Source organism: Vicugna pacos, chromosome 25 (assembly GCF_048564905.1).
Source record: "Vicugna pacos chromosome 25, VicPac4, whole genome shotgun sequence".
Classification (NCBI taxonomy): domain Eukaryota; kingdom Metazoa; phylum Chordata; class Mammalia; order Artiodactyla; family Camelidae; genus Vicugna; species Vicugna pacos.
The window spans coordinates 27653065-27681051 of NC_133011.1; the positions used below are offsets into that span (position 1 = coordinate 27653065).

At 39.4% G+C, this 27987-nt stretch overlaps 1 protein-coding gene across 2 annotated transcripts; it reads left to right on the forward strand.

Annotated features, from left to right (window-relative positions):
• The first annotated feature begins 4839 nt into the window (after window positions 1-4839).
• SQLE (squalene epoxidase) lies at window positions 4840-26658 on the forward strand. 2 transcript variants are annotated; one of them, XM_072949697.1, is made up of 11 exons: window positions 4840-4899; window positions 8787-9039; window positions 15511-15691; window positions 16824-16920; window positions 17861-17977; window positions 18058-18229; window positions 19551-19646; window positions 22937-23079; window positions 23491-23587; window positions 25272-25359; window positions 26136-26658. In XM_072949697.1, exons 1-11 carry the CDS (start codon window positions 4894-4896, stop codon window positions 26326-26328), a joined length of 1443 nt encoding a protein of 480 aa, XP_072805798.1. In that variant the 5' UTR covers window positions 4840-4893; the 3' UTR covers window positions 26329-26658. The 2 variants fall into 2 exon arrangements, with proteins under 2 accessions (XP_072805798.1, XP_072805797.1); XM_072949696.1 differs by lacking the exon at window positions 4840-4899 and adding an exon at window positions 5247-5985.
• Window positions 26659-27987: the final 1329 nt, after the last annotated feature.

Genomic DNA, 27987 nt, shown 5'->3' on the forward strand with positions numbered 1-27987 from the left:
TTTCCCCACAGTGGAATGGAGAAATTCATGTTAATGCATGTATTCACAAATGTGGGAGGGAACTCACGCCTTAGCTGCTTGATAGCCAGTCAGAAGGTATGCAGACATAAGTATCTATTATGGAGCCTGAAGTAAGGGTTTGCTTCCAACACTCCAAGTCATCCAAATTTGATCTCCTAAATGGGCCTTCTCCTTAGTGCTGTAGAAATTCCCTTACTGATGGCGAGAAGTAGGGGAGTATGGTCTGTGACTGTTGCCCCCTTATACATTAGTCCAACATATTCACCGTTGCCAGTCTGTTTCTGAAATCATGGAAATGACAAAACTCATTGCCTTTAATTCTATATTTGAGTTTATGTAATTCTTTTCAAGCAACATAATCATTCATTCAACAAAAATGTACCTCATGCCTGATAACGTGTTTAGCAGAGGTCAAATGACAGTGGGAGGGACAGATGTGAGGATAAACTAATAATGGTAGGAAAATGTGCAGCTTTTCAGACGACTCCTTTATTCTTGCCAACTTTTATTATGCTGAACCCTCCATCTTCTGACTTAATAGTTTGATAATCTGAGGAGCTCGAGATAATTACAGATTGAAGTGGGTTAGGTTTGCTCTGAAAATGCAAGCTTGGTGCAGTTTGATGCAGTGCCTTCTCTGCACAGAGTGGTGCTCAGTAGTTACTGAGTGGGTGTTGTGCTTATATGTTTTATGCTCATGTCCAAGAGTGTGTCCTTCCAGGATATGTGTTTCTACTAGACTGTCAACTCCTTGAGTGTAGATGAAGGATACCAAGTTAGGTTGTCCAGAAAAATAGAATCCTTATCTTTCCCATCCTCCTGCCATCAACAATAAAGTGAAACAATATACCATGGGGAATTGTATTCAATATCTTGTAGTAACCTATAATAAAAAAGAATAGGAAAAGGAATATTTGTATGTATATGTATGACTGAAGTATTCTGCTGTGCACCAGAAATTGACACTTTGTAAATTGACTACACTTCAATAAAAAAAAAAAAAAAAATAAAGTGAATATCCCAATTGAAAAAAAACAATTCAGTGAAACACTTCTATTGACAGCTGCAGTCATTAGTGTTTTACTAAGAGAGAGAGGAAAACAAAAACAAAAACAAACAAACAAACCCAGGTGTGGGAAAAGGAGAAAAGAAATCTAAGGTGTGGCCACTGCCATTGACGGTTAGAAGTTATATCTGGTTACTCCCACTAACTCCTCAAACCTCAGCTTAAAAGTAACTAACTCCCTCTGTTTGACTTTCCTTGACCCCTAGCCTAATTTGTATCTTCTTACCCTCCAGAGCAATACATACTTTCCTTTTTGGGGACACAAATGCCATCTTTAATTACCTGTTTGCTGCTCTCTTATCCATTAAATTCTAAACTCTGAAATGGCTGGTTCTGTCTGTTCTGTTCACTACTTCACTCCCCACACCAAGCACAGTGCCTGACACAAAGTTGCCCATTGATACATATTTATATTACATTGAATTGGATTGGCATACACTCTAGTTATGGCTTTGTGAGCAATATTCAAGGAGAAAAAGAAAAAGAAAACAAAATTCCAAATTAATAGAATTGGCTCCATCTCTTGCAACCAGAATTTGCAAAAGATTCAGTTTAGTACTAAGGGGATGTAGAACAAATAAATGAGTGGCATTAAGTCTTTTTGGATGGTGTGAATGGTGAGCAAGAAAGTTTTGATCTAATGTGTTTCTAATGTGTTGCAAATCAAAACATTAGTGGAAAGGGAATTACTCAGTTTGGTACCCACCCCTCCAAAAAAGGATAAAATGAAGAAAGGAAAGGTTGTATTCAATACATTGAAAAATGCTTACTATATACCAAGTGCTGAGTATACAACTGTGAGTAAGACATGGGTCCTGCCTTAGAAGTTGAATCTGTTGGAAAAGGTGTATGGAAATTGATAATTATAATACAAATTGGTGACTGTTATGACAAAGAGGTGGAGTTACGAAAACTTGAAGAGAAAAATAAGATGATTAATCTGTGTCTTAAAGAATGTAATAATTGAAGAAAGGAGGGAAAGGCTTTGAGCAATGGCAAGTGAAAAGGCACAAGTTTAAGCCTGTCAGGCCAAATGAAGCCAGCAGACTACAGAAGCGATTAAGCAATGGGATGAAAAGACCAGACATGCTTTTTTGTTTGTTTTAAAAGTAAACCAGACCTTTCCCTTAAAGGAGAAAAAAAAATGCAATCTAGTCAAACATTCCTAGATTCCTGAGAGAGATTTCCTACTGACTTACCAGCTGTGTGACCACTTCCCTGTACCTCAGTTTCCTTGTCTGTAAAATGGGGCTAAAAATAGTACCTGCCTGATAATGTGGTTGTAAGGACAAAATTAGCTAATAAATGAAAAAACATTTTGAATGCTGCCCATACCATAAAAGTGTCAGCTCTTGTCATAATTATGAAAGTATTATTACTTTCTGCCAGCAAGTGGGTGATTTTGTGTCATATTTCACTATCTTCACTTCAGGCTTGAGTGACAGATTTTTGTCTATGCAGAAGTGCAGCCAGGCCAAGATTCAAACACTCCAGTGATGGTTAGATAGCATTTAATTCAGAAAGTACAGGCGTTCCGAATGTGCCCTGTGCTGGGTATCACAGATGCTCTTTTTGCCCCAAATTGGGAAGTGGATCTTGGACTGTACACACATGAAGAACATGGCTTTCAAAAGATTAAAGTTACTCTACTGAAAAAGAAAAAAAAAATCCTCTTGTGGTAATCTCTAGTACAGGATAATCAAGTAACATATCATCCAGGTGGTATCGTATACTCTTCTATAGGAGTCAGCTGCCCAAGCCTTCTGTCATTTGGGCAATTTAGGAACTCATAGGTACCAACAAGTAGCTGATTGAAGAATCATCATCAGGAAAATGATTTCCCACACATCAAATTGATTTGCTTGAGTTCTTTTTAATTTGGTATATATTTCAAACAGCTGAATTTGTGGAGACCAGTGAGGAATGTTGTCAGGGAAAGACTCAAAAGTTTTGGTTTTATAATGGAGAAAAGTTAAAGGAGTTATTGATAATGAAGGATATTGAGGAAACACAAGATTTGGAGATCAGGATTTTAACTTTTGGTTTTATCACTTCTAAGCTGTGATTTGGCCAAGACTCCTTAAGTTACATATTTGTTATTTTTAAAATTAAGATGGTTTTGGGTCAAATGATGCCTGTGAAAGTGTTTTGATACGTAATTATTTCACTAGCAGATAAAACATAATATTTCGGGTGGAAAATGATGACAAGTGCCATGCTTACCTAAACTCAGTGAACTGTCTGGTACTGAATTGCAAGGAACTTAAGATTTCATGAAGGCATTGCCCTCTCCCTCCAGAAGTTGACTGACTTTTGACTTACCCAAGGTCACAAAGCTGGTTAGTGGCAGCCAGAATCTAGGTCTCCTGATTCGAGTCACCTGGTTTTCCTACTGCACCATTGTCATTCATTCATCCTTCCTTCCTTCACTAAATACATTTTTATGTAGGCTAAATTAAATGCAAAATATTGTGCTACATGCCGTGGGTGATCCTGATTTTTCAGACACCGACCAATACTTCTCTCAAGGAACATAGGAACTAGTAGGGTAGTAACCACTTCAGAGATTAGGACAATAAAGTATGAAATTATGTCACTTGGTGAGGACCAGTGGACACTTGGTGGAAGAGGTGACACTTCAGCCGTGCTCCAAATGGCAGAAAGGATTTGTACATAGTCCTAGGGTTTAAAATAGGCAATCCAGGATTAAGCAATAAAGTGATCAAAGACCTTGGCCTTAAGCCTCAGTAAATACAAGTAAGTTTTATATTCTCATAACAAATACTGGCTCTCACCTTGAGTCTTGGACACTTTTATTGTTACCCTTGGAATGCTTGTCTTGGACAGAATTCATGTAACTTGCCTGGAGGTCTTGCCTAATTCACCCCAGAGCCAGTGAAGGATTGCCTCCTGTTTCCATGGTTCCTGGCCCACCCACTCTCTCAGGGCACTTATGACACATCTCTATTTTTCTTCTTTGCACCGTACCGTACCCTCCCTATTTCTTATCTTGTGAGAATAGGGGCTACGCCCATCCGTGTTATCTTTAGCCTGGGCACAGTAACAACTGCAGTTTGGTGGGGTGAAGGATGGGAACGCTTGGCACAGCCCTCCTCTTCCTTCTGGTAAACGTCTTCCTACCCATTCAGCTTGAAAGTCACATTCTCTATGCACCTGTAGCTCTTTCTAGCGCCCCCTACATACAGTAGGCACAGGACAGATGGCTGTCTGATTCATCTCTGACTCCAGGGCCGGGCAGTTAGTAAGCGTTCAGTAAACGCTAGCGGAATGAATGGAAACATTCCGGCATTAGCAGGAGGATATCCCCGCAGGGGTTTCCTCCGAACTGGTTCCACCTCGGCGCGGGTAGGTTCCCAGCGGCTGGGACCGCGACACTTAGGGCACGATCTTTTTCAGCCCCTCTCGGTCGGGAGCCAGCCACCCTTTCCCACCCGCTCACCTGGCCGTCGGGCCCCCATCCCCACACCCCTCCTTCCCCACGCCCCCACCCCACACCACGCAACCTCGTCCCAGCGCCTCTCCGGGCGTCACCGCCCAGGCCGCGCCGCCTGCGATTGGCCAAGCGCGGCATAGCGCCATCTCGGCCTACCGCGCGGTGCGCGCGCTCATTGGCTGGCGGCGCGGGTGGGCGGTGACGGTGGCGGGGCCCCGCCCTCTGGTCCATCGCCTGGGCCAACCCACGGGCGGCTGAGGTGCTCGGGGCCCGCGAACAGCGAGGGCGCCAGGCGGTTACTCTGGTTACTGCGGAAGTACCGCGCTGGGACGGCAGCCGCTACCAGCGAGGGATGCTGGTGAGGAGGCCGTCGGGGTGAGCTCTCTGGAAACTGCCGTTCGCCGGCTGGAAGGTTCGGGGGCTGGTGCTTCGGGAGGCGCGGTGAGGAGGAAGTCTCGGGGTGCGGCCTGCGCTTCCCTGCCCCGGAGCTGCCGTCTCGAATCCGAGGCCGTCTTTGGTGGGAGAAGGCAGCCCCTGGGTTACTCCCTGAGCGCGGAGGTCCCGGGCTGGAGGGGACTCTCACTCGGCGCCGCCCGCAGCCCTCGTGCTTTCCGATCCGGCCCGCTATCACTGTCGGAGGCGTTAAGATATTTTTTTATATAAGATATTTTTCCCAGCGTAAGATATTTCTTTGTTTTTTGTCCTCCTGTTCTTCTGAAGGGGCACCTGCAGCGGGTGAGACAGAACAATTTTCACAGCACGACGAGCCAACATTAAAATTGTAAAACATCACCTGCAATAACCCCCAGGACACCCCCCTCCCCAAACAAAGAAAGGGAGATAGATGGATTGCTTGAGAGAGGAGAGTCTGATTGGGAACTGTTGGAGCAGGCGATTTTTAAATACTGCTTTTTAAATCCTGGACAACTTTCCGCTGTTCAGATACTTTTATACTACTAACTTTATATGATTTAGTAAATTAGTCTGATTGTATCGCAATCCTTTGACGGTATTTACTGGACTCTGGCTGGTTCCTCGTGCTGTTTGGCAACACATTTTGGGGAGAATATCTAAGAACCAAAACCCTACAAGAACAACAGCCAAAAGAAGGATCTCAACATTGACCCGGAGTCACCGAAGAAGCCTTTAAACCATGTGGACTTTTCTGGGCATTGCCACTTTCACCTATTTTTATAAGAAATGCGGAGACTTCGTCTCTCTGGCCAACAAGGAGCTCCTGCTGTGCATGCTGGTGTTCTTTTCTCTGGGGCTGGTGCTCTCCTACCGCTGCCGCTCCCGGAGCTGGGCCCTCCCCGGGCGGCGGCAGAGCGGTTCCCAGTTTGCCGTCTTCTCGGACATTCTGTCAGCCTTACCTTTCATTGGCTTCTTCTGGGCCAAATCCCCCACTGGATCAGAAAATAAAGAGCAGCTCGGGTCTAGGAGGGTAGGTTGAATTCAAACAAGCAAATGAATGTCTTATATTAAAATTAGCATTGGGGTCACTCAAATGTAAATTTTCTTCTTTAAAAGATGAAGGGCAGCCGTTTAGATACTCGAGTACACCTCATGCTTCGTATTTTTTTTAAAGTTCTTGACTGGCTACATCCTTGACACTCTTAGGAATGATTGAAAACCTTTGTTTCATTTAATGTTGGTGGAGCCACTGCTAAATGAAATTGAGTTGATTATGAATGTTGATTTGATTATGAAAGATGAAATGGTAGAATCAGTAGTACAGAATCACTTTCTGTGATGAAAATAAGTTTTATTTAAATCCTTGGGTAAGGATTGTATTTGAACCTGCGAAGAAAGAAACTGGCTTCAGGTAAGTCCACTGCTTATAAGAAGTGATGACTGCCTGGGGGAAATAGCAGAACAATTTAAAAAGCTGGTAGAGTAAAAATGCTCAGTGTTTTAGAGCCTTGAGTAAATCAGTGTCGTAGTCAAATGAAAAATTAATGTTTACAGTTAATTTATGTTGAGGCCAGAATATTTAGGGTCTCTTGGCAATGGGTGTTTATACTTTTTCCCAAGAGCACTGGAGGATTCTAAATAGGGAAGTAATGATGTTGGATATTTCCTTTGTAAAAAGAATTCAAGTTACTGTGTGGAGACTGGATTGCAAGAGCACAAGAGTGGGAGCAGGGGGATTGGGGCAGAGACTACAGCAGTGGGCCAGGTAAGGGGTGATGGTGACGTGAAGTTCAGATGTGTGGCCTACAAGGTAATACACTCTTCGGGGGTTCTAGATTCACATCATTTTTACTGTATCTGCAGGACAGATTTGCAAGGAGTACAGAAGAGAACTTGGTTTAGAAGTATTGCTCCACCCCTTCTGACTGTCGGAGCTTTGGCAAATTGCTTAAGTTTCTGAAAAAATCTGGTATCTCTTCTGTTAGATGAGGAGGGCACAAGCCTTGCTGGTAGTTAGGAAATTGAATGCTTAATTTAATGTTTGCAAAATGCCTAATTCATAACTGGTAAGTAGCAGCTGTTCACATTAGTCTACAGGCAGTCTCCATCTGTTAGGAACCGTCGCAGGAGTGCTGAATTCAGTGATTGGGTGGGTGTGGGATGGCGCGATGGGAAAGGAGGGAGAGGAAGTCTTTAATTCTCAATTTGAAATCCTTGGTGGTGGTGTCTGAGAATGTCCCTCGAGGTCGTTAGTCTAGGTGGCCATTACACCATGTGGAGTAGGGAAATTTGAGGGTAGGAAATTGAATTACCAGCAGTCAATATTGGTTCCACTTTGGGAATGCCTCAGGCTTTCGGCTTGTTTCCTAAATACCAGGGAGTTGGTAGACTGAGTAGATAGTTGGTAGATTGAGTACTAAATTCCCATTAGTGCTTCATCTACTGACAAGGCTCTGAAAGATATAACTTCCTCCAGAGTTCCCCTTCCAGGATTGTGTGTGTGTGATTGTGTGTGTGTGTACTCGGCAGGGGAAGCTTAGGGAGAAAATCTAATAAAAATTGGCTAAGATGACAAAAGGGGATTCTCTTGCTCTCAGAACAGTAATTGAAATATAGTCAGTTGTGCTGGCCATTAGGAAATTGTGAAAAGCTAATTTCTCTAAGAGAAATTATAAAAAGTAGAATGGACAAGGCCCTGGTCCATTCTAGAGACTGAATGAATATTAGAATCACAGAGAATTAAAATTCTAAAGGATTTTGGGTTTTATCTCCTTCGTTTTTTGCCTGAGGTCTTTTATTAAAACCCCTTCACAGTGGCATTTAGTCTTGCCCTAATGCTAAGGTCAGAGAACTCAGTGAAGATGGTTCCTTGAAGTTCTGTATCTGAGATGTGTTCATATTTGTGAATCCACATGCCAAGAAAAAATACTTATTACAACATTGAATTAATTCATTTAAAAAAAAGCCAACAGGCACTGTTACTCTTGATGAGCAGAAATCTCTCAAAACAGCACTTTTCATCTTATAATCAAAGTTAAGGTGTTTACTGTCAGCCTAACTATGATAAGTTTAATGTTTGTCCTTATTCCTAAACTGGAAGGCCAGTAGTTTGTCCAGGCTCTCTGAAGAGTATCAGGATGGGGGGAGAAAAGGGATAAATTAAATATGTTCTTCTATGTTAAGGAATAAATTGTGAAGAGGTCGAATCACAAGGGACAGAATGAGTTAGTTGTTCTTTTGGAATTTTTAAGTTGAATAATTCTCAATTAATAGGTCAGTAGCCAGGATTTGATAGTCTTTTTGTTGTGTAAAAGTGATTTTAGATTAAAATAGATTTTTCAGATGAAGATTCAGAGGGAGAAAATAAAGATGAATAGTGGAAATATCTAAAAGGTGCTAAATAGTTTGCAACATGAAATCATATCAGAAGTTGTACATGATTTGCATACAATAGATGGTCAGTGTATATTTCAAGGATTGACTAATCAATGATAAAATTTTCCCTATAAGCCTTTGAAGCCCCTTGTAAACATTTTTTCTGTTTGGCCTGGTATGGATTTCTAAATGTGTGAAGCATTTTCTAGAGTATATTTGGAAGATGGAATATATATTTAATTTTATTAGGATATTATTATACATTTTTGCTTAGCAATATTTTGGTATCATTGCTTTTTATATTTGATTGGGTTTTAAAATGTAATGGTTCATTTGGTTTGATAACGTTTCTGGTGTAGTTTTTACCTAAGGTGCAAAAGTCCAGTGTGTCTATAGTAGTAGCATGATTTAAGGATAACAAATGTGGCTACATAATTCACTTTTTTTTTTTAACAGTGCAAAAAAGGAACCAGTATTTCAGAAACAACCTTAATAGGAGCAGCTGCATCTACGTTGGTATCTTCTCAAAATGATCCAGAAGTTATCATTGTGGGATCTGGAGTCCTTGGCTCTGCCTTAGCAGCAGTGCTTTCCAGAGATGGAAGAAAGGTGACAGTAATTGAGAGAGATTTAAAGGAGCCCGACAGGATAGTTGGAGAATTTCTGCAGCCAGGTGGTTATAATGTCCTTAAAGACCTTGGTCTTGAAGGTAAGTTCATACTGATTTTTACCAGTTATGTGGTATAAGCAAACACTCTTCACATTAGACTATCCTGTGGCTGGTAAAAAGGTATTTCATTTTATTTTCATGTGTAAAAGTTACTATACTCATTTACCAGCAAATTTGCCTGCAGATGAGAGCGAAGGAGAAAATAAAGCACTTAGTATGAGTTGACAGAAGTAGCCTTAGTGAGATACAATGAAGTGGCTGAAAAATTGTAATGGTCAAAATTAAGGACTGGAAAACTAGAAGGAGGGCATGAAATTTAGCAAAAGGTGAAGGGAACTACAGGTGAATATTATGTACCAGTAGAAAATACGCTTATATTTAATCATCATTTATCCATTAAACCAATGCTTTTTAAATACTCTTCACTTAGGAAATATTTATTCACTGTATGCTTTATATTTTTACTAACCAGAGTTCCTGGACTCCTAAATCAATAGAAATTGATAAGAGGCCAGACAAGAAATTCAATCAAGGCTTTATTGGGACCCATGCTGTAGCACGAGGGAGCGAGAACAAGTAACAGTTTCCCTTGCTCACTCTCTGAGGGGGAAGACTTCTCTGAGTGGGGGTGAGCTGGTCCCTTAAATGGGGTGGGGCCAGAGGGGTGGCTTAGGTGGTCCCCCCCACCCCCTGCCCTGTGAGGCTGTGTGCAGGGATCTCGCACATTACCCTGCTTTTGCTCCTGACACCTCGGAAGTGACATTTGGGTTTTTGGTCTTTTTTTTGTCTTATTGTTCATAATCTGTGCCTGAATGCAGTTATTTTTAGTCCCTTATAGTTTCCTTGTGTTCTGTTGCTCAAGGAGATATTTGTCCAGTTGCAAGCACTGCAGCAAAAGTTCCCAGGTCACAGCTGATCTCAGTATGTTGTGCTCTACTGGGTACCAAGAATATACTGGTGAACAAGACTGATCAACTGTCTGTTCTTGAGGATCAGAGTACAAAATAGACCCAGGCTGTGAATTGAGAAAGAGCTTGCTTGGTATATGGGGTAAGGCAGTATGGTGTAGTAATTACCAGTGTTGATTCTGGCACTAGGTTGCTTGGATTTGAAGCAGTTTAGGATTTAAGTACCACCTGAGGCATTTAAAAAGCCTTGGCTAAGTTACTTAATCTCCTGTGTATTAGTTTCCTCATCTGTAAAATGGACAAACACTTAAGAGTCCTTGTCTCATAGATAATAATCCTTTTTATTCAGCAAACTGAAAAGGAGGCCAATGTAGCAAGAAAGTGTTGGGTAATGGGGAAAGGAGAAACTTGAAATTCAGGCTGGGGAGGTAGGCAGCTGCCAGGTAATGCAGGACCTTGTAGGCGGTGGAGCCTGTCCTCTTGACGCCTCTGTAAAGGCCTCAAACCTTTTACAGATATTTACAATGACAGACGCATCTTATATCCTGATCAGGACCTATATACATACATAAATCTGACTGAAATTTATTTTACTTTTTAAATACTGATTATGCTTTTACCCAAGTATACAATTCATACTCAAAATTCATTTCACAATTTACCATTGAGTCACCCTGCAGTTTATGAATGCTGTCTTAAGAGAATATGTGGATATTGTGTGGTGAATAAACTATAAGGTTGTGGTGGGGTTGGGGGTGGGTAGCAAGAGTTGATGCAGGGAGTCTAGTGGGATCTCATTGCTAAGTCCAACTGACAGTTGATGGTGTTTTTGACCAGCATGGTAGCGGAGGGTTAAAGAGAAGCGGACAGAGTCTTGAGAAAATTAAGAGGCAGGAATGGCATGACTTACTAAAGGATCAGCGTGAGATATGAGGAAGAGGCGATCTTAAAAAAGATTCCTAGGTTTTGATTTGAACAGCTGGTAGATGGTGGTACCATTTGCTGATAAGAGGATGAAGAGGCATTTGGGGGGAACTTGGGGGACCTACTGAGATAGCCAAGTGAAGATGTTAAGTTGATCCAGAGTGCTGATCCAGAGTGCAGAGGAGTGGTTTGAGCTGGCTGGAGTTAGATGTTTCAGAAATGTTAGCATATTTGTAGTACTTAAAAGCCACAGCAATGATTTGAGACCATCTAAGCAGAGTTTGCAGGGAGCAAAAAGAGAAGACAGAATAAACCGTCCTGGGAAACTGACATTTAAAGATTGGGTAGAAGAGAAGCCTGCAAAAGAGACTGAGATGGAGCTGGCAGAATGGCAGAAGAGAGCCGGAAGAGTTGGGTGGCACTTGATCCAAGAGAGGAAAATGTTTCTAGTAGGAGGGAATGGGTCCATGTCAAGAAAGGAGAGGAGTGCTGTGATGGTTTGCTAATGAAGTAATGAAGGGTCAGGTAGGATGAGTCTAGAGAAAGGGCCATTGCATTTGGCCATTTGGAGGTTGTGTGACATTGACAACATGTTTCAGTGGAGTCAAAACAGAGACTAAAGTGAGTAGGAGATAAAATTTGAGACTAGAAAACTACTCTTGGGGGAAGGGAAAGTCTGACTGAGAAGATGACATTTGAGGGAGGTGAGGAAGCAGCTCCAGGGGTATCTGGGTGAAAAGTGTATCTCTCCGGGCAGAGAGTGTATCAAGGGGAAAAGCCTGGTGGAAGAAGTGAGCCTGGCCTCTTTGGAGAGTAAGCGGGAAGAATCGTGTTGACTGGAGCGGTGCAAGTTAGCGAAAAGGTCAGATGGATAATGGGGGCTGGATTCCATGGTAGCCCATCATACGGATTTGGCTTTTACTCCAAAGGGAAGCCACTGAAGAATCGTCAGAAGAGGACTCATTAAATTTCACATTTTAGAAATATGATTAGAAATATTATTTTAATTTTTTAATTGAAGTACAGTCAATTACAATATGTCAATTTCTGGTGTACAATGTCCCAGTCATGTATATACATACATAGATATATAGAAATACCATTTTAAAATGTCCTTGTTATTGTGAAGAGAAAAGAAGAGATCATCAAGCAGCAAGTCAGAAACAGGGAGACCTGCTAGGAGGTTACTGCAGAAGCAGTGAGAGGTGATGGCTTGAAACAGGGTTGACATCAGTAAAGGTGGGGGAAGCGGTCACATTCTGGGAACATATTTGGAAGGCAGGACTTGCTGATGGATCGGGTGTGAGAGAAAGAGCGGAGTCCTACTATCTAAATGAGACAAGACATTGCCAAGAAGAGGCCCAGGACAGCCTCTGGGGCGCTCTGATGTACGGAGACCAGTGAGGTGAGCAGGAGCCAAAAAAGGACTGAGAAGGAGCATGTGAGGAAGAAAAGCAAAGACTGCAGCACCCTGCTCCAAGTGAAGCGGTGCTTTAGAAGAAGGGAGGTCCCATCTCTGTCCTTCTAAGTTCCCAGCCACCACTTCCCATCAGAGGTTCCTGGCAGCAGGTGTGAGGGTATCAGGAGACAGGCCTTTGTTCCCTTTGTCGTTGAACATCAGGCAACTGGAAATGCCCTCCAACTAATGGACTAATGACTGGATGTAGAAGCGTTTAGAAATCTAGGCTTAGGGGACATCTCCAAGGCTGTGGCAACAAGTCTTAGATGTAGTTCATGCAAGATGTGAGGAGAGCAGCTGAGGCATTGTAGCCAGTCCACTTGGCTAAAATGGCATGCATACCTTTATTATCATAATTAGGAGTCCTTTTGAACGTTCATTATGCTGTCTGCTCCCCCTCGGGTGTGGTGAGATGGAGAACAGAAGCCCTTGAAATAGTGACTTTTTGGAGTGTACACTTTTAATATAATACCAACTGACCTGTCCTGGAGTGTGGGTTTTTAATACGTGAATTGATTGCCTTTTGGCTTAAGCTTAATATCTAGAACTCTTAAAATTAACATATTATAATTTAAATGCTGTGTCTTTGTGGTGTCGATACCTAGTGGGGAACTTCTTCCCCACCTCATTTTCTTTAGGATTATCTTGGCTTTTCTTGGCCATTTTGCTTTTCTGTATATAATTTAGAATTAGATTTTGATTTCCGTGAAAACAAACCCTATCAAGATTGTAACTGAAATAGTGCTAAATGTATAGCTCAGTTTTAGAAAAATTGACTTGAACTTCCTGTCTGTGCATGAAGTGTGTTCTCCATTCAGTTAAGCCTTAAATGTAATTGAATTAAGTGTCATAAATCTTGTCTGTCTTTTGTTTTATTTATTCCTTGACTCTGGTTTCTATTTGGACTTTCATAAATGTACCCATTTCATAATGTACTGTAAACACATTATGAGGTTCAGACTTCATACCAGGTCACGGCACAAAGTTATGTTTGGATTTCTTAAGGGTGGCTCCACCCAGAGGTAGATGGCTTACTTCCATGCCATGCCTCAGGGCGTTGAATTGAGGTTTTTCTGGTTTCTAGTATATTGACAAGAAAGGTACGTATGGTTCTCAGTTCCAGCATCCCTCACATGTCAGGGCCCCCTTACCTCCTATCCAGGAGTGGCTTAAAACTCTAGCCTTCAGGCTTGTGAGTCTGGTATCCTTATGCTATTTCTTTTAAAGCTTGCTCACTGGTTTGACTTTGAAATTGCTTTTTTTTTTTTAGCTTATACAGGTTTTTGGTTTTTGTTTCTTTGTTGTTTTTGTTTTTAACTTGCCTTTTTTTAAAATGGAGGTATTGGGATTGTTTTTTTAAAAATTTTTTTAATTTTAATTTTTTTTAGCTTACCTTTTTATAAAAGCACCTTTTCAATTTTTAATGTGGAAGAGTGTTTTCCATGTCAGTTAAATCTGATATGTTGACCAGTAGTCTAATATTGGAATTTCATGATTGATAGTGACACCCCTAAGTCATGTCACTGTCTTCAGAGTTATTAACTGTCTAGTATTTGTGAAGCATGAATTTCATTGAGGTTTAGGGCATCATCTTCCTGTCTGCTTAAGAAAGTAAGAGCCAAAGTCTGTCATAGATGATTTCATCAATACAGTTGCGAGGGAGGGAGGAAGGGAGGGAGAGAGAGAGAGGATTGTTTCAAGGAATCTTAAATTAGACCTTATTTGTATACTTGTCTGAAGATAATTTACCCAAGGGAAAATTTTACTCTGCTACCATTGTATACTTTTTACATTTTCTGGTGTGTTCTAAATTGGCCGATTTTAGCATTTAAAGTTCTTCCATGATACAATTGTGGATTAAGAAAAACAAGCTTGTCTCAGTAGCTAGACAAATAGAAAATACAAATACAAAAGTAGAAATACTAGATGGGCTTCAAACATTTAGGCCAGTAAAGATTGGCAGTTTGCCGAGTTCCAAACTGAATGCACTGCTAATTGGCAGCTTTTAGGATGTCAGTGTACTTTTCTTTGACTGAATTTTAACTAGGATAATGAAGAAACCATACCAAAAAACTGACTTACTTTGATCTTACGTTAGATGTGTGATTAAATATTCATTCAGCTGGTCTCTGACTGTATTCTAAGTGTAATTAAAAAGCATATCAGAAACCTAATTTATTTTGATTGTAGCATAGACATGTGATAAAACTATTATAAAGTTTTCCTTTCATCAGAAATGAAATTATTTTTATTATTTTTTAATGGAGGTACTGGGGATTGAACCCAGGACCTCACGCGCACTAAGTATTGTGCTCTACCACTGAGCTATACCCAGCCCCCCAGAAATGAAATTATTTTAATGTCCTTCATCTTAATATATCTTATTTTAATGTATCTAAGTATGTATTATATGACTATTTTGATATGTTAAAGTCCACTTTTTCACTTAACATAAACATATTTCCAGTACTCTTAACCATTCTTCATCATTGTAATTTTAAACCCATGCATAGCATTTTCTCAATTGATAATAATATACTTCACTTTTCTAACTTAGATGAACATTTAGGTTATTTACAGTTATTCTTTATTAGAGGTGACACAGTAGTGAACTTATTTTTGCATATAGCTTTTATTATTAAAAATGAGAATTACATCTTTAGGATGAATATCTTAGATGGATTCCAAGACAATGATTATCACATCAAAAGATGCTGCCTTCTTTATGGTTCTTGATAATTATTGCTGTATTTACTTTCTAAAATACTAGTTTACAATATGACCAGTAATACATAAATTGATGCATTTTATCACCTCACCAGCAGTTTTGATAGATTTGGTGTCTTACTGTTTCAGTTTTACTGCATTTATTTTTTTTTTATCAAGTTTGAACAGTTTCCCTGATATGTTCAATGTTTCTGTTGCTTAATATGAATCATCCATATACTTTTTTGCCCATTATTTTTAGGATCTTAATATTTTTCCTATGGATTTTAATGAGTAAAGTTTATATATAAATATTAATCTTTTGTGGTATTACAGATTTGCTGAGGCTGTTGTCTCCCAGAAGCATTAGGATTTCTGAAACAGTATTATTGTCCAGTCTAGCTGGATGAAGATAGAAGCTCACATGCAGTGCTTCCGTGTCCTCTTGGTACCTGCTATAAGTCTGGGCGTATTACAGGATTGATTTTTTTTTTGAACTGAATTGTTTTGCAGATACAGTGGAAGGTATTGACGCCCAGGTTGTAAGTGGCTACATAATTCATGATCTGGAAAACAAATCAGAGGTTCAGATTCCTTTCCCTTTGGCAGAAGACAATCACGTGCAGAGTGGAAGAGCTTTCCATCATGGAAGATTCATCATGAATCTCCGGAAAGCAGCTATGGCAGAACCCAAGTAAGACTACAGCTTCTCATGTATGTCGAAGAAGCACATTTAAACTTGGCCTTTGTACAAATACTGTTTTACAAATTTTCGTAAGTGTTTGGGTATGGGCCAGAACCTAGCTATTACACTAATACCTAAGTTCAAAGAATGGTAGATTTTCAGTGCCTTTAAGAATATCATATAGATAATTTTCCTTTGAATGACAGAACAATTGAGAATTTTCCTTTGACTAAATCAGTGGTGTGATTTTTTTATGTGGTTAGAATTTAGAGGGTGTAGTTGTTATGATTAAGATTTAAGTACACGTGTGCCCATTTGGGAGCTGGGGTTTGTTGTCATGGCGCTTTCTATTAAAAGTCAGGACAGAGGACTTTAAGAGAATATCCCTCTTCCATTCATACTAAGGACCTAGCTGATAGGACTGGCTTTTTTTTTTTTTCAGTTGTAGTTGATGTATAGTATTTTATAAGTTACAGGTGTACAATATAGTGATTCACAATTTTTAAAGGGCTTCTTCTCTCAATTACTAACTTATATTTGCCTCTAGCCTTATATACTATAGTTAAGGAAGTTTTAAACATGAGAACCGTCATGTCACTGGCAAAGGCTTAAGTGTTGATAAAGCAAGTGAAGTAAGTGGATTGTTGCTAGAACTGAAAGGACTTGATATCTGTGGAAGTAGAATATGTTCATTATAGAAAATGGAAAGATATTCAGAAATATAAAGAAAATTGTAAAAATTAGCCACGATCCTTCTGACTAGAACTAACTACTCTGAATAATTTGGTGGCTAACCTCCAAATCTGTATCTGATTTGTGTGGTTATGTAATGTTTTTCTGTGTGTATTTTTTTTTTTAATGAATTCAGATAAAAATCCCATGTTACTTTTTAAAATGCTGTTAAAAATCATTACATTTAGTATTATGTATTCAGTTTTAAGAAATTAGAAAATAAAAACCACACATAATTCTAAAACCCATTAATAATGTTTTTGCTTTTTGTCATTCAGACCTTTTTCTATGTACATGTGTGTCCAGTTTATGCGGGTAAACTGGAGATGAGGAAAAAAGGAAATTTTTCATTCCTTATTTAAATTGTTCAGTTGCGCTACTAGAGAATTTATCTCTATTTATCTTTCAGTACAAAGTTTATTGAAGGCGTTGTGCTACAGTTAATAGAAGAAGATGATGCTGTGATAGGAGTTCAGTACAGAGATAAAGAAACTGGAGATACTAAGGTGAGATATATCAAATACCAGTTTTTCCTAAGATTTTTTTTCTTTTTCTACTATTCCTTTAAAAAACTAGGCTTACTGATTTATTATTAATCAAATGGGCTGAGATCTCTGTAAGCCTTCTGTGACAGATTGCAGCACATTGTTCTTTGGAGCACCTCAGAATGCTGTATAAGTAACTTTGGAAACAAACACCGTGATGTTAGCTATTAAAAACTGAAATGAGAAGTGTATCCTAACAGAGATGCAGAGGGGAACTGGAAGATGCAAAAAGGAAGGATTCAGCATAAAAGAAATGATTAGGATAAAATGAACTATTGTTTAAATAAGAAAGAGAATTTCTAGGGAGGTAACAGAATAAAACAGTTTCCAGTATTTGCTCATGTTGAGCAAAAGGAGAAAGAGTCAAAGGCTTGTCTGTTGACTCTTCGGGGCTGCTCCATAGGGTCACTGCCCCCTAGAAATTACACTCTAGTGGGGGCGATTGCAAGATAATATAAATACATACGTTCACGTGTACAAAAATTCTTCTGAGCCCTAGCCAAGGACTGAAAGCACTATGAGAAGTTAGAAAATTCTAGAATAAAAGGATGTGGTTAGTCCTTGGAATTTGTAATGAGATTCAGTCTTCTATGGCTTGTGCTGCTTTTGTAGTAGTTCCCCCCATTGTCTCTCAAAGTAGCTTAATCCCAGATGGTTTGGGTGGCAGAGCCTTGAAGGATGGTGATCCTCCCGGACTCAGGAGGAAGCGTCTCTGAAACGTCTCTGAAGACTGGCCCTGCAGTAACTTCCACCCCCATAAGAGCCCCGTCAGTACCAGTATCTCCACGTACCCTCTGTAATGCCCATCATATGTCAGTTTGTTCATGTACATTTTAAAGGAATGGCCTTTTCACTGTGTTTCTGAACATTGAGCTGACGTGAGCCTTTGCTTCTGTTGTAGGAGCTCCACGCTCCGCTGACTGTTGTTGCAGACGGGCTTTTTTCCAAGTTCAGGAAAAACCTGATGATCCCCAATAAAGTTTCTGTGTCCTCTCATTTTGTTGGCTTTCTTATGGAGGTAGGTAGGAATGCAATTGCAGAACAATAAAAGCAACTTGAAATTTGAAAGTGATTAAAATATTTTACTTATTTTTCTAGAATGTACCACAGTTTAAAGCCAATCATGCCGAGCTTATTTTAGTGAATTCGAATCCAGTTCTCCTCTACCAGATTTCACCTAATAAAACGCGAGTGCTTGTTGACATTCAAGGAGATGTGCCAAGGAATTTAAGAGAATACATGACTGAAAACATTTACCCACAATTACCTGGTAAGAAATAGGATTGCACTCCCATTGTAATCTACAGTCTGCAAGCAAGACTCACAGAAGGCTCTTTATCTCCAGTTCTCACTAAAGCTTTGTCTAAATTAGGCCGAAGATAAGGATGGCAGGGGAAAAATGCATCTAGCTGATCAGATTCGCTAGAGCTGAATAAACTATTTAAACTAGTACATAAAAAAAGCTCCAAGTAAAAAAAATAGTTTCATTATATTTTTTCAGAGTAGTAATTGAAGCATAGTTTTCTGAATAATTACTAATGTTGGCATATATGGTGTTTTTTAAGGTAGGCTGGATAGCAGTCTGAGTTCTATGAATTCTTGAAATCTCTCTTAATTACTTTTTGTGCTTGGTTCTTGTAGAAATGACAGCTACTGTTTATTGAATGTCTACTATATAAGAGGTGCTTTACACACATAATTTAGTCTACAAAACCACCCTGTGAGGTGGGCATTATCATTATCCCCATTTTACAGATGAGGGAACAAAGATTCAGAGAGGTTACTTAGCTTCTCCAAAGGGAAACTATTTTTGGCATGTTTCCTTTCACTGTAGTTTTTTTCCTAACCTAGAGCTTAGTTGGAGCAGACTGCCCTGTGATCAGGAGGAAGACCATTTGTAGGTTTATGTTCTTCTTAGTCAGGTTATAGAAGTTCTGCTCACCGTAGGGAGGGAGGACTTTCCACATAGGCACTGTGCCCCTGTATCCTCGGATTACAGTGGGAATTGTATGAAAAGGAAGTTCATTTTCTATACACGTGGAAGCACAAAACTTTAAAACAGGGAAGTATCTCAGGGATGAGCTAATCCAACCATTTCATTTCTAGATGAAGAAACTGAAGCTCAGAAAGGCAGTGCTCTCCACATCTTACCCTCTTCCCACTGTGCATGCCCTCCCGCTGTTTGTGAACTGGGGGTTTATTTCATCTGTTATTATAGAATATGGTGGTGACAGTAAATTAGATGTTAAATTTATGGCACCTGTTAACGTTCGGACGCGAGGTGGGTGGTTTTTCTCCCTGTCTTGTCTCATCGGGGTTTGTTTCGCTCTTCCTTTAGTTTTTTTGGTCATCCAGCTCTAATGTGCATCTACTTACATTAATTTTCTCCTAGATTCCTTAGTCATCCCTTAGCATGAGTAAGTAGGTACTTAGTGAAAAATTTATTAATAAAATAATTATTTTATCACAAGGAATATATGTAACAACCATTAACAGATTTATAGTATTTGTTTCTGCTTGATAAGAAAATGTGATCATTTGAAACTGGAGTGTTAAAAACCATTTATTTGTTGGGGCGGGCTTTATTACAGACCACCTGAAAGAACCGTTCCTAGAAGCCGCACAGAATTCTCGTTTGAGATCTATGCCAGCAAGCTTCCTCCCTTCTTCACCAGCAAACAAACGAGGTATTGTTTTATTGGATTGATCTGGTGAGGGAAATGCCAGATGACGCGTGTGGTTCAGCTGACACTCCTAGGGGATAACACGTGGTGCCGAGAACTGATGGTTGTGGGCTGACTCGTTACTAGTACCAACAGTAGTTTTGTGGTATCTCTCATTTAATATTAAGCTTATGTAAGTCACTGTTCTAGTTATTGGAGATACAACAGTTAATTAAATACAGTTCTTAATTTAGAGAAGGCACTGTTCTAGTGAGAGCTAGAGACAGGTGATTTCAGAACCCTGCTGATAAATGCTGTAATAATCCCACTTGTGGTGTCCCAAATTCACTGAGAAGTGGGGTGCAGGGCAGAGGGGAGCTTGTGAACTGGGAAGGGCTATTAGGGAAGACATTGCTCTGGGAATAAGCTGGGGATACTTGGGGCATGAAGGATGAGTGGGAGTTCAACAGGACAGTGTGATTAGGGGCTTCCAAGTAGGTGGAACATCTACAGAAGCCAGGAGGACTGGGAAGCCATGGCACTTAAGTGAACTCAAGAAGTGTCCTATGGCTGGAGCATAGGATAGGTGTCAGAGTGGCAGAAAGGTAAGATATTTATTTAAAGGGTAGTTTTAATCCTATAGACAATGGAAAGTCATTGAAAAGTTCTTTTATAATAGCTTTATTGAGTTATAATTCACAAATCATGGTTCACCCAATTAAAGTGTATTAGTTCTGAGTATATTCGTAAGTCTATGCAACCATCACCACAGTCAATTTTAGAACATTTTTATCAGGCCAGAAAGAAATCCTGTACCCATTGGCAGTCACTCCTCATTTCCTCCCAACCCCCAGGCAACCATGAGCCTAGAAAGTCTCTGTAGATTTGCCTATTCTGGATATTTCCTATAAGTGGAATCATGCAGTGTGGGATGCTTTGTAACTGGCTTCCTCGAGGTTCATCCATGCTGTAACATGTATCAGTCCCTCATTTGCTGTTATGGCCAAATGATGGCCCATGTGTGGATAGACTGCATTTTGACTATTCATCAGACGATAGACATTTGGGTTGTTCCCACTTTTGGTTCGTACCTGTGTATGAGTTGTTTTGTGGACATTTATTTTCGTTTTTCTTGAGCATATACCTAAGAATAGAATTGCAGGATCCTATGGTTCCTCTCAGTTTAATGCTTTGAGTAACTGCCAAACTGTTTTAAAAGGGGCCGACCTTTCTTAAATTTCCATTAACAACGTACGAGGATTCCGATTTCCTCACATTCTTTACAACATCTGTTACCTGTCTTTTTGCTCATAGCCGTCCTAGTAGGTGTGACATGTTACCTCACTGTGATTTTGATTTGTGTTTCTCTGGTGGATGAAAGGTGATGGTGATGAAAGTCCTGAACTGGGGTGTGGCAGTAAAAATGGAAGAGAGGGAATGGATTTGGGTGATAGCTAGGATGTAGAATGCACAAAACAGTGATGGAGTGTAGTAAGAGAGAGAGAGATCTCTTGATGGAGCCTAGGTTTCAGGCTTAGATAATTTTGCCAGCTTTTTGCTGACATTGGAAATGTAGGAAAAAGTATAGGTTTAGGGAAGTGTGGGTAGATGATAAGTTCACTTTTGGACCTAGTGGGTGTGAAGTTCTGGGAGGGCATTTGAGTGGAGCTGTGCGGAGCCGCATTTAAAACATGAGTGTGGAACCCAGAGAAGAGGTCTGAACAGGAGCTGTCGATGTACTATGGTTCCTGAACATAAACAGCTGTAGTTTGCTACAGAAACACATGCATCATAAACTACCAGTCATATGAATAAACTATACTGCACAGCAGAATGGAGCCAATGCCAAGCTGATACAAACAGCGTGCTGTGGGAGCGTATGCTAACTGGTGGGACTGGGAATGGTCCATGGAGAAGGAGTAAAAGCTGGTTAGAGTCTGTAGGAAAGATGTTAGAGTGATACATAAAAAATTTGGATTAATATTTAGAAGCTGCCTTTTTATAAATTTATATTCTATAATTAGTTGGAAATGTAATATATTGTGACATTATAGAAAAAAGTATCCATAATTCTGCCACCTTACCACAGTTACTACGGTTGTCTATTTTTCTCACAGACGAAATAAATGCTTTGTGTAAATAAATGTCCCTCTAAGTCATAGGTCACTAGTCAGGCTGACAACGGACTGGGAATGTTAAGAGTGAGCAGCCCGGGCAGGAGGTGAGGAGTCAAACTGCAGAGCTGCTTCTGCAGGCTTGATTCAGGGCCTTATTTTCAGATAGGATTCAATCAAGGCTTATTCTCCTAAATTAACTTCTGATGGGTTTGCAATATCTGCCTATTGCTTTTCAATTTTTTAATTTAATTTTTTGTTGAAGTGTAGTTGATTTACATTGTTAGTTGCAGGTGTACAGCAAAGCAATTCAGTTATACATACACATATATTTTCAGATTCTTTTCCATTGTAGCTTATTACAAGAAATTGAATATATATAGTTCCCTGTGCTGTACAGTAGGTCCTTGTTGTTATCTGTTTTATATATAGTAGTGTGTATCTGTTAATCCCAAACTAATACTTTACCATACCCCACCTCTTCCCTTTGGTAACCGTAGTTTGTTTTCTATGTCCGTGAGTCTATTTCTGGTTTATAAATAAAATTTGTGTCTTTTCTTAGATACCACATGTAAGTGATAATAGGACATTTGTCTTTCTCTGTCTGACTTACTTCATTTAAGATGATAATCTCTAGGGTCATCTGTGTTGCTGCAAATGACAATATTTCATTCTCTTTTATTGTTGCCTTTTAACTTGAACTACAGTGTGGCTGGGTCTGATCTTCCTGGGGTCTGCTTTCTTTCCCTCAGAACTGTACAGACATTTCCCTGTAATATTGTGAATTACAGGGAAGCGAATATTGCTATGAAATGTCAAAGACCTCTCGATTTTTTTTTCCCTTGTAGAAGACTTGCTTTTTATGCCTGGCTGCCTATACATAGGTCCTTTTGTTTATTCATGGAAGAGGTCTTATGAATACTTTGACATTGCTTGACTTAACTTGAGATTCACATGAAAGTTTATTGACCAAGTTCTCACTGTAACTCCAGTGTCTGGCACATATTAGGTACCCAATAAATATTAAATTAACTCTTGAATTTGTATCTGAACAAATTTTAGTCATGATTTAGTCCCTTGTATTTTCACGTTCTAATATACTAGCTCACATTTACAGTGTTTATGAATGAACAGAGTCGTTTTTTTTGGTCTTAAGGGATGCTCCAGGATGATGTCATGATCTAAATCCTCTTTTTATAGGTGTTCTTCTTTTGGGAGATGCACATAATATGAGGCATCCTCTTACTGGAGGAGGAATGACTGTTGTTTTAAAAGATATAAAAATATGGAGAAAATTGCTAAAGGGCATCCCAGACCTTTACGATGATGCAGCCATTTTCCAGGTAAGATACTAAGTTATTCTTTCACAAAAATGTCTCAAAATAGATTTATTTCTGGGGCTTAAGTGGAATGGGGCTTTGAAGGGGCGATCTGTACCTAGGAGCTGGATCCTTAGTAATGATTCTTAGGCAGTCTTGTTCAGGCTTAAGAACCTGACTTGTAACCTATGACCCTTATAGAATTTCTGTATCTGGATATTATGGGACATTGGATTACATGGGCCACTTAGCTTTAGAGATGTAACTCATTGCTCTGGAGATTTTTTTTTTTTTTTTTGGTATGTAAATGATAAACAAGGCATAACTACTTGTAGATAGTCCTTAGGGTAAGTATCAGTTTAGGGGATTATAAACATCAGTCTTTCCTCCCTCCCTCCCTCTTCCCATATAATAAGTGATCTTTTCCTTTTTTAGGCCAAAAAATCATTCTATTGGACAAGAAAAATGTCTCATTCCTTTGTTGTGAATATCCTTGCTCAGGCTCTTCATGAATTATTTTCTGCCACAGATGGTAAGTGTAGCTATTTCTAGTTGAACATTACTGAATTGCAGACTTTTAGTACAGGAAGTGAACTTATCTACAAAAAAGTTAGCGATTAGGCCAGAAACAGAAACGTTTCCTGAGTTTGCTAACTTCCAAGTTGGTAGTCCTTTTTAACTCCCTCCCTCAGCAAAATTTTTAGCTTCTAATCATCATGTATCCACCACTTTGTGTGGAAGGCTGCTGTCTTCCCTTGGACAACCTCAAGAGCAGTCCCTCAGTAATTAACTCCTCTGGGCCAGATCAGATCATGCAGATCCCCACATGTGTAAGACTGTGATGGGAAGTCTTTCTGGCCATGAATTAAAAGGCAATATAGTTGTTATGCTCTTTCTTCTTCAACACTAGTTTCAATTTCTTTTCAAAGTAGTATTTTGTAAAATGAATATGAGTTTTATAGCAAGCTTAGATTTTACCTCCTATGAAAACACACAGCAGCTGAAGGCATCCACCTTTCACTCAGATGAGATATCCCCACACTTTTGTTTTTGTTGCCCTATGGTGGAAGGGTTGGTAAGCCTGTATGTTAAAGAAAAAGGGCTGAGCAGAAGCAGTGTTAGAAATGGAGGAAAAGGCACCTGTGCCATCTCCCCACCACGGCCATGTACAAATTAGCTAATAGTAGGTCAGTGAAACCACGCCTTTAGGTTTTCAAGAATAAATGTAACTCGAATCCCCTTACTTCAGATATTTACAACAAAGCTATTTCTGTGACCTGGCCGAGGCCCTAGTGATCCATGCACTGGTCATCTGATGACAAAAGATGATCTAGTTCCAGTGTTTCTGCAGCCTCTCTAACCAGCATTGTTGCTAAAAGGAAAAAACAACTCACTGGTTGTGATTTGCCAATCAAGTCTCTCGCTCGCTGGCATGAAAGCTACAATGGCTGGTTGGGCAAATAAAAAGAAAAGAACTAAGTTTGGATTTTTTTTTTAAGCTCTTCTTTCCATGCTCTTGAGTTTCTTACATTATGAATTTGAATCTGCTGACAAAACAACATAAAAAAAGTTGTGAAACACTGGAGGAAGAATGAGCTTTAATTGGAATAAAAGTTTACCTATTTGTATCCTTTTTTATCTTTTGTAAAGAAAAATCTAGGCATACCTGAGAAGACATATTGATTAATTATACTATTAAAAAATTGATTGATTGATTATATATGTTGTGAGGGTTTAACGAGTTATTGAAAAATAAAAACACTGTACAGATACAGGCATTAGTAGTATTTACTGTCATAGCTATTCTTTTTATTTGATATTTTACTGCTCAGAGATATGGGTTTGGCATCTTAGAGACTAGGAATTTGGTTTCTAGAATTGTTTTTATAAGATACAGTTTACAAAATATTTTACATCATTTAATGACTTCACAGCATAATCAAGGAAATAGCTTTTAAACAACTCTAACTTCTGAGACCTATGTGTTTAGTAATTATTTCCTAGCAGGAAAAAATTTATTCATACTTAAATTACTATGTGTAATGTTAATTATGAAATTTAAAAGAAATCTTGGGTTGTTGAAATGCCAGGATGTTTTAGAAATTATCTGTAAGGTGTGATATGTGTTGCATCTTCATTTTTTCTGACATGTCATTAGCACCCAACATAAATGTGTGACTATTTTGATTGAGAGTAATTTTTAAATTTCATTTTAGATTCCCTACAGCAACTAAGGAGAGCCTGTTTTTTTTATTTCAAACTTGGTGGAAAATGTGTTGCTGGTCCAGTTGGGCTGCTTTCTGTGTAAGTTGTTTTTGATGACACAGCGGAAACAAACATTCCACGTTTTCTTAGGACTGTACAGTTTATGAGTTACTGCAAATCTCTCCTCCTTATGCATTTTGTCATTTTATTATCCATTAGTACCCCAATGAAAACCTGGTCCAGAGAAAGGAAGAAGGCAATATTTTTAGTCCTGCATTTTACTACCAGGAAACAGTGTTAATTCTAAGTTGGCAATAGGTGAGGCTAAAAATCCTCAATCAGCATGGAAGCTTGTTTTTTGCCTGTAGGTTTATCCACATCATCTGATCTGTGGGACCCATGAATAATAGAGAAGTTTATATTTAAAATTTAATTCGACTGATATGAGACTCAGTGACAAGAATCTGACGGTGCAGGCAGATGAAACGTTATTCTTGCAAAGTCTGCGAATGAAATTCTTTAAGATTTTTCTCCTCATCTGCAGTCTGAATGTCAACACTGGTATCTTTTGACAAATCTAGACTCAACAGGCCAGGCTGCTTCAGACTGGGATCTCAAGATTTAGTAAAAGAAAACAGCTCACAATATACAGTTTATATAAGTGAGAAGTTACTGGCTTCTCTGACAAGGATAAAGTCTAATTTCTTGTAAGAAAAAAATTATTTGCCTCTTAGCAGGCAGACACACGCTTGTAAAGTCCTCTAGGATGCAGAGTGTGCATTTACCTTTATAGATGATACAACTGGAACCTCTTTATGAGTCGGGTTTAACTTCTGGGCCTCACTAATATATGTCTGTATTTTTTCCTATTACAGATTGTCTCCTAATCCTCTAGTTTTAATTGGACACTTCTTTGCCGTTGCAGCCTATGCCACCTATTTTTGCTTTAAATCGGAACCTTGGATTACAAAACCCCGAGCCATTTTCAGTAGTGGTGCTGTATTGTACAGAGCATGTACTGTAATAGTTCCTCTGATTTACTCAGAAATGAAGCACTTGGTTTATTAAGCTCCAAGGGGAACCATTTGTGAACAAATGTTGGGAACTCACCAAGTCTGAAGACTTGGAAGAGGATGTATATAGTATGCCACCACTTCTAAAGTGGACACTCTTGGACCAGGCTCGAGATTAATTTGTTTTTGGGGCTATTTGTGTATAAACATGTAAATATATACTTCAGTTTGCAATTTAAAATGAAAGGTAAAATAAGACAGATACTTAAAAGAAATGATTGTTACCATAAATTAGCACTAACACCGAGGAACTGCAGTTTGTCATTTGAATTCAGTATTTGGGATGTCATTGTGGGACATGCAAATAAAATGAAGAATGAACTCATGTCTTTTTGTCTCTTGCTGTGGACATCTTTACATACCTTCATGATCATGAAAAAGAAAACCAAAGTGGGATGGAAAATGCAGAGGGAAACCTATTCTGGTAAATAGCTCGATGTTGGGGAAGTTGCCTTAGTATCTCTGGACCTTATTTTCCTCATCTGTCCGTCTGTCTTTCATCAGTTATTCAGCTGGATAAGGTTCTTTTCTGAGTTCTTGGAAAACATCACATTCATACAGAAAAGCAATTGAGGGCTTTATGTAAGTTCTACTGTGTAACAATAAGCTGCGCTAGGATTATTTGAAGAAACAGCTGATGGAACAAATAAGCCTTTGAATACCTGGCATAAGGCCTTAAAGTCAGTCAGACTGTACTGAGTTGACAGTATATTTGAAGAGATGATGGACATTCAGAAGGGTACCGTGAGTCTTAAGTAAATCCCAGATATCACTAAACTGTTCCCCCAGAAAGAGCAGTAAAATATAACCTGGACTATTAGTAACTACTTCAGATTCTAATGATTTGGGCTAACATGACTTATAAAGCTTTTATAATAAACATTTCTCTTTTTCACCTTTTAAGTTGAAATGTTCTCATTTGAGGACATTTTTCACCAGCAGCTCACTAGTGGAATCAGTTGCACCCATCACTTTGTTTCAGCACAGCGTACGTGGGCTCGCCTGCTTGGTTTCATGAAATTCCCCTCTAACTAATCCTACACTTCCATTTTCTGGTAAAAGTTGACTTTCTTCGTTCTGATCTTTTGAAGCAGCTGGCTTTCTTTGAGGGGGGACTTTCATAGAGAGCTAAAGCTCTCACTTCATGCAGTTACCGCTGTGTACCGGACTACAAAAGAGTTCCGAGGAGTGGCCTTACCTGCGGAGGTCCCCTCCCTCAGCCCCTCTGGGCAAGTCTTCACACGGCTAGGTGGCAGTTCACGGTTCAGGTTCTGCCCTGGCCTCGACCAGGCTGGGATGTTGAGGCTTCTGCTTCCCTCTGCTGACTAGATGCCTTTTAAAACCATTTCTGCTATGATGGTGAAATAAAGCACGTAAAGTCATTTTTTTCTTTCAGTATCTTAGGATTTGAGAACTTCTGACAAAAGAAAGGACTTATAAAATCATAAAACTGAAGGGACCCTGTGAAATCATTAAACCCTGACTTTACAGATGATGCCAACTGGTGGCCTTGGGACAAAGTTAACTAGTGGTGGAATCAGGACTCAAACTTTGCCTCCCAACTACACATCGGTGCTGCTTCTGCTACTTGCCACTTGACTGTCAAGTACAACTGTCAAGTACATTTCAGATTCCGGTTTCCCTTTGTTTTCTC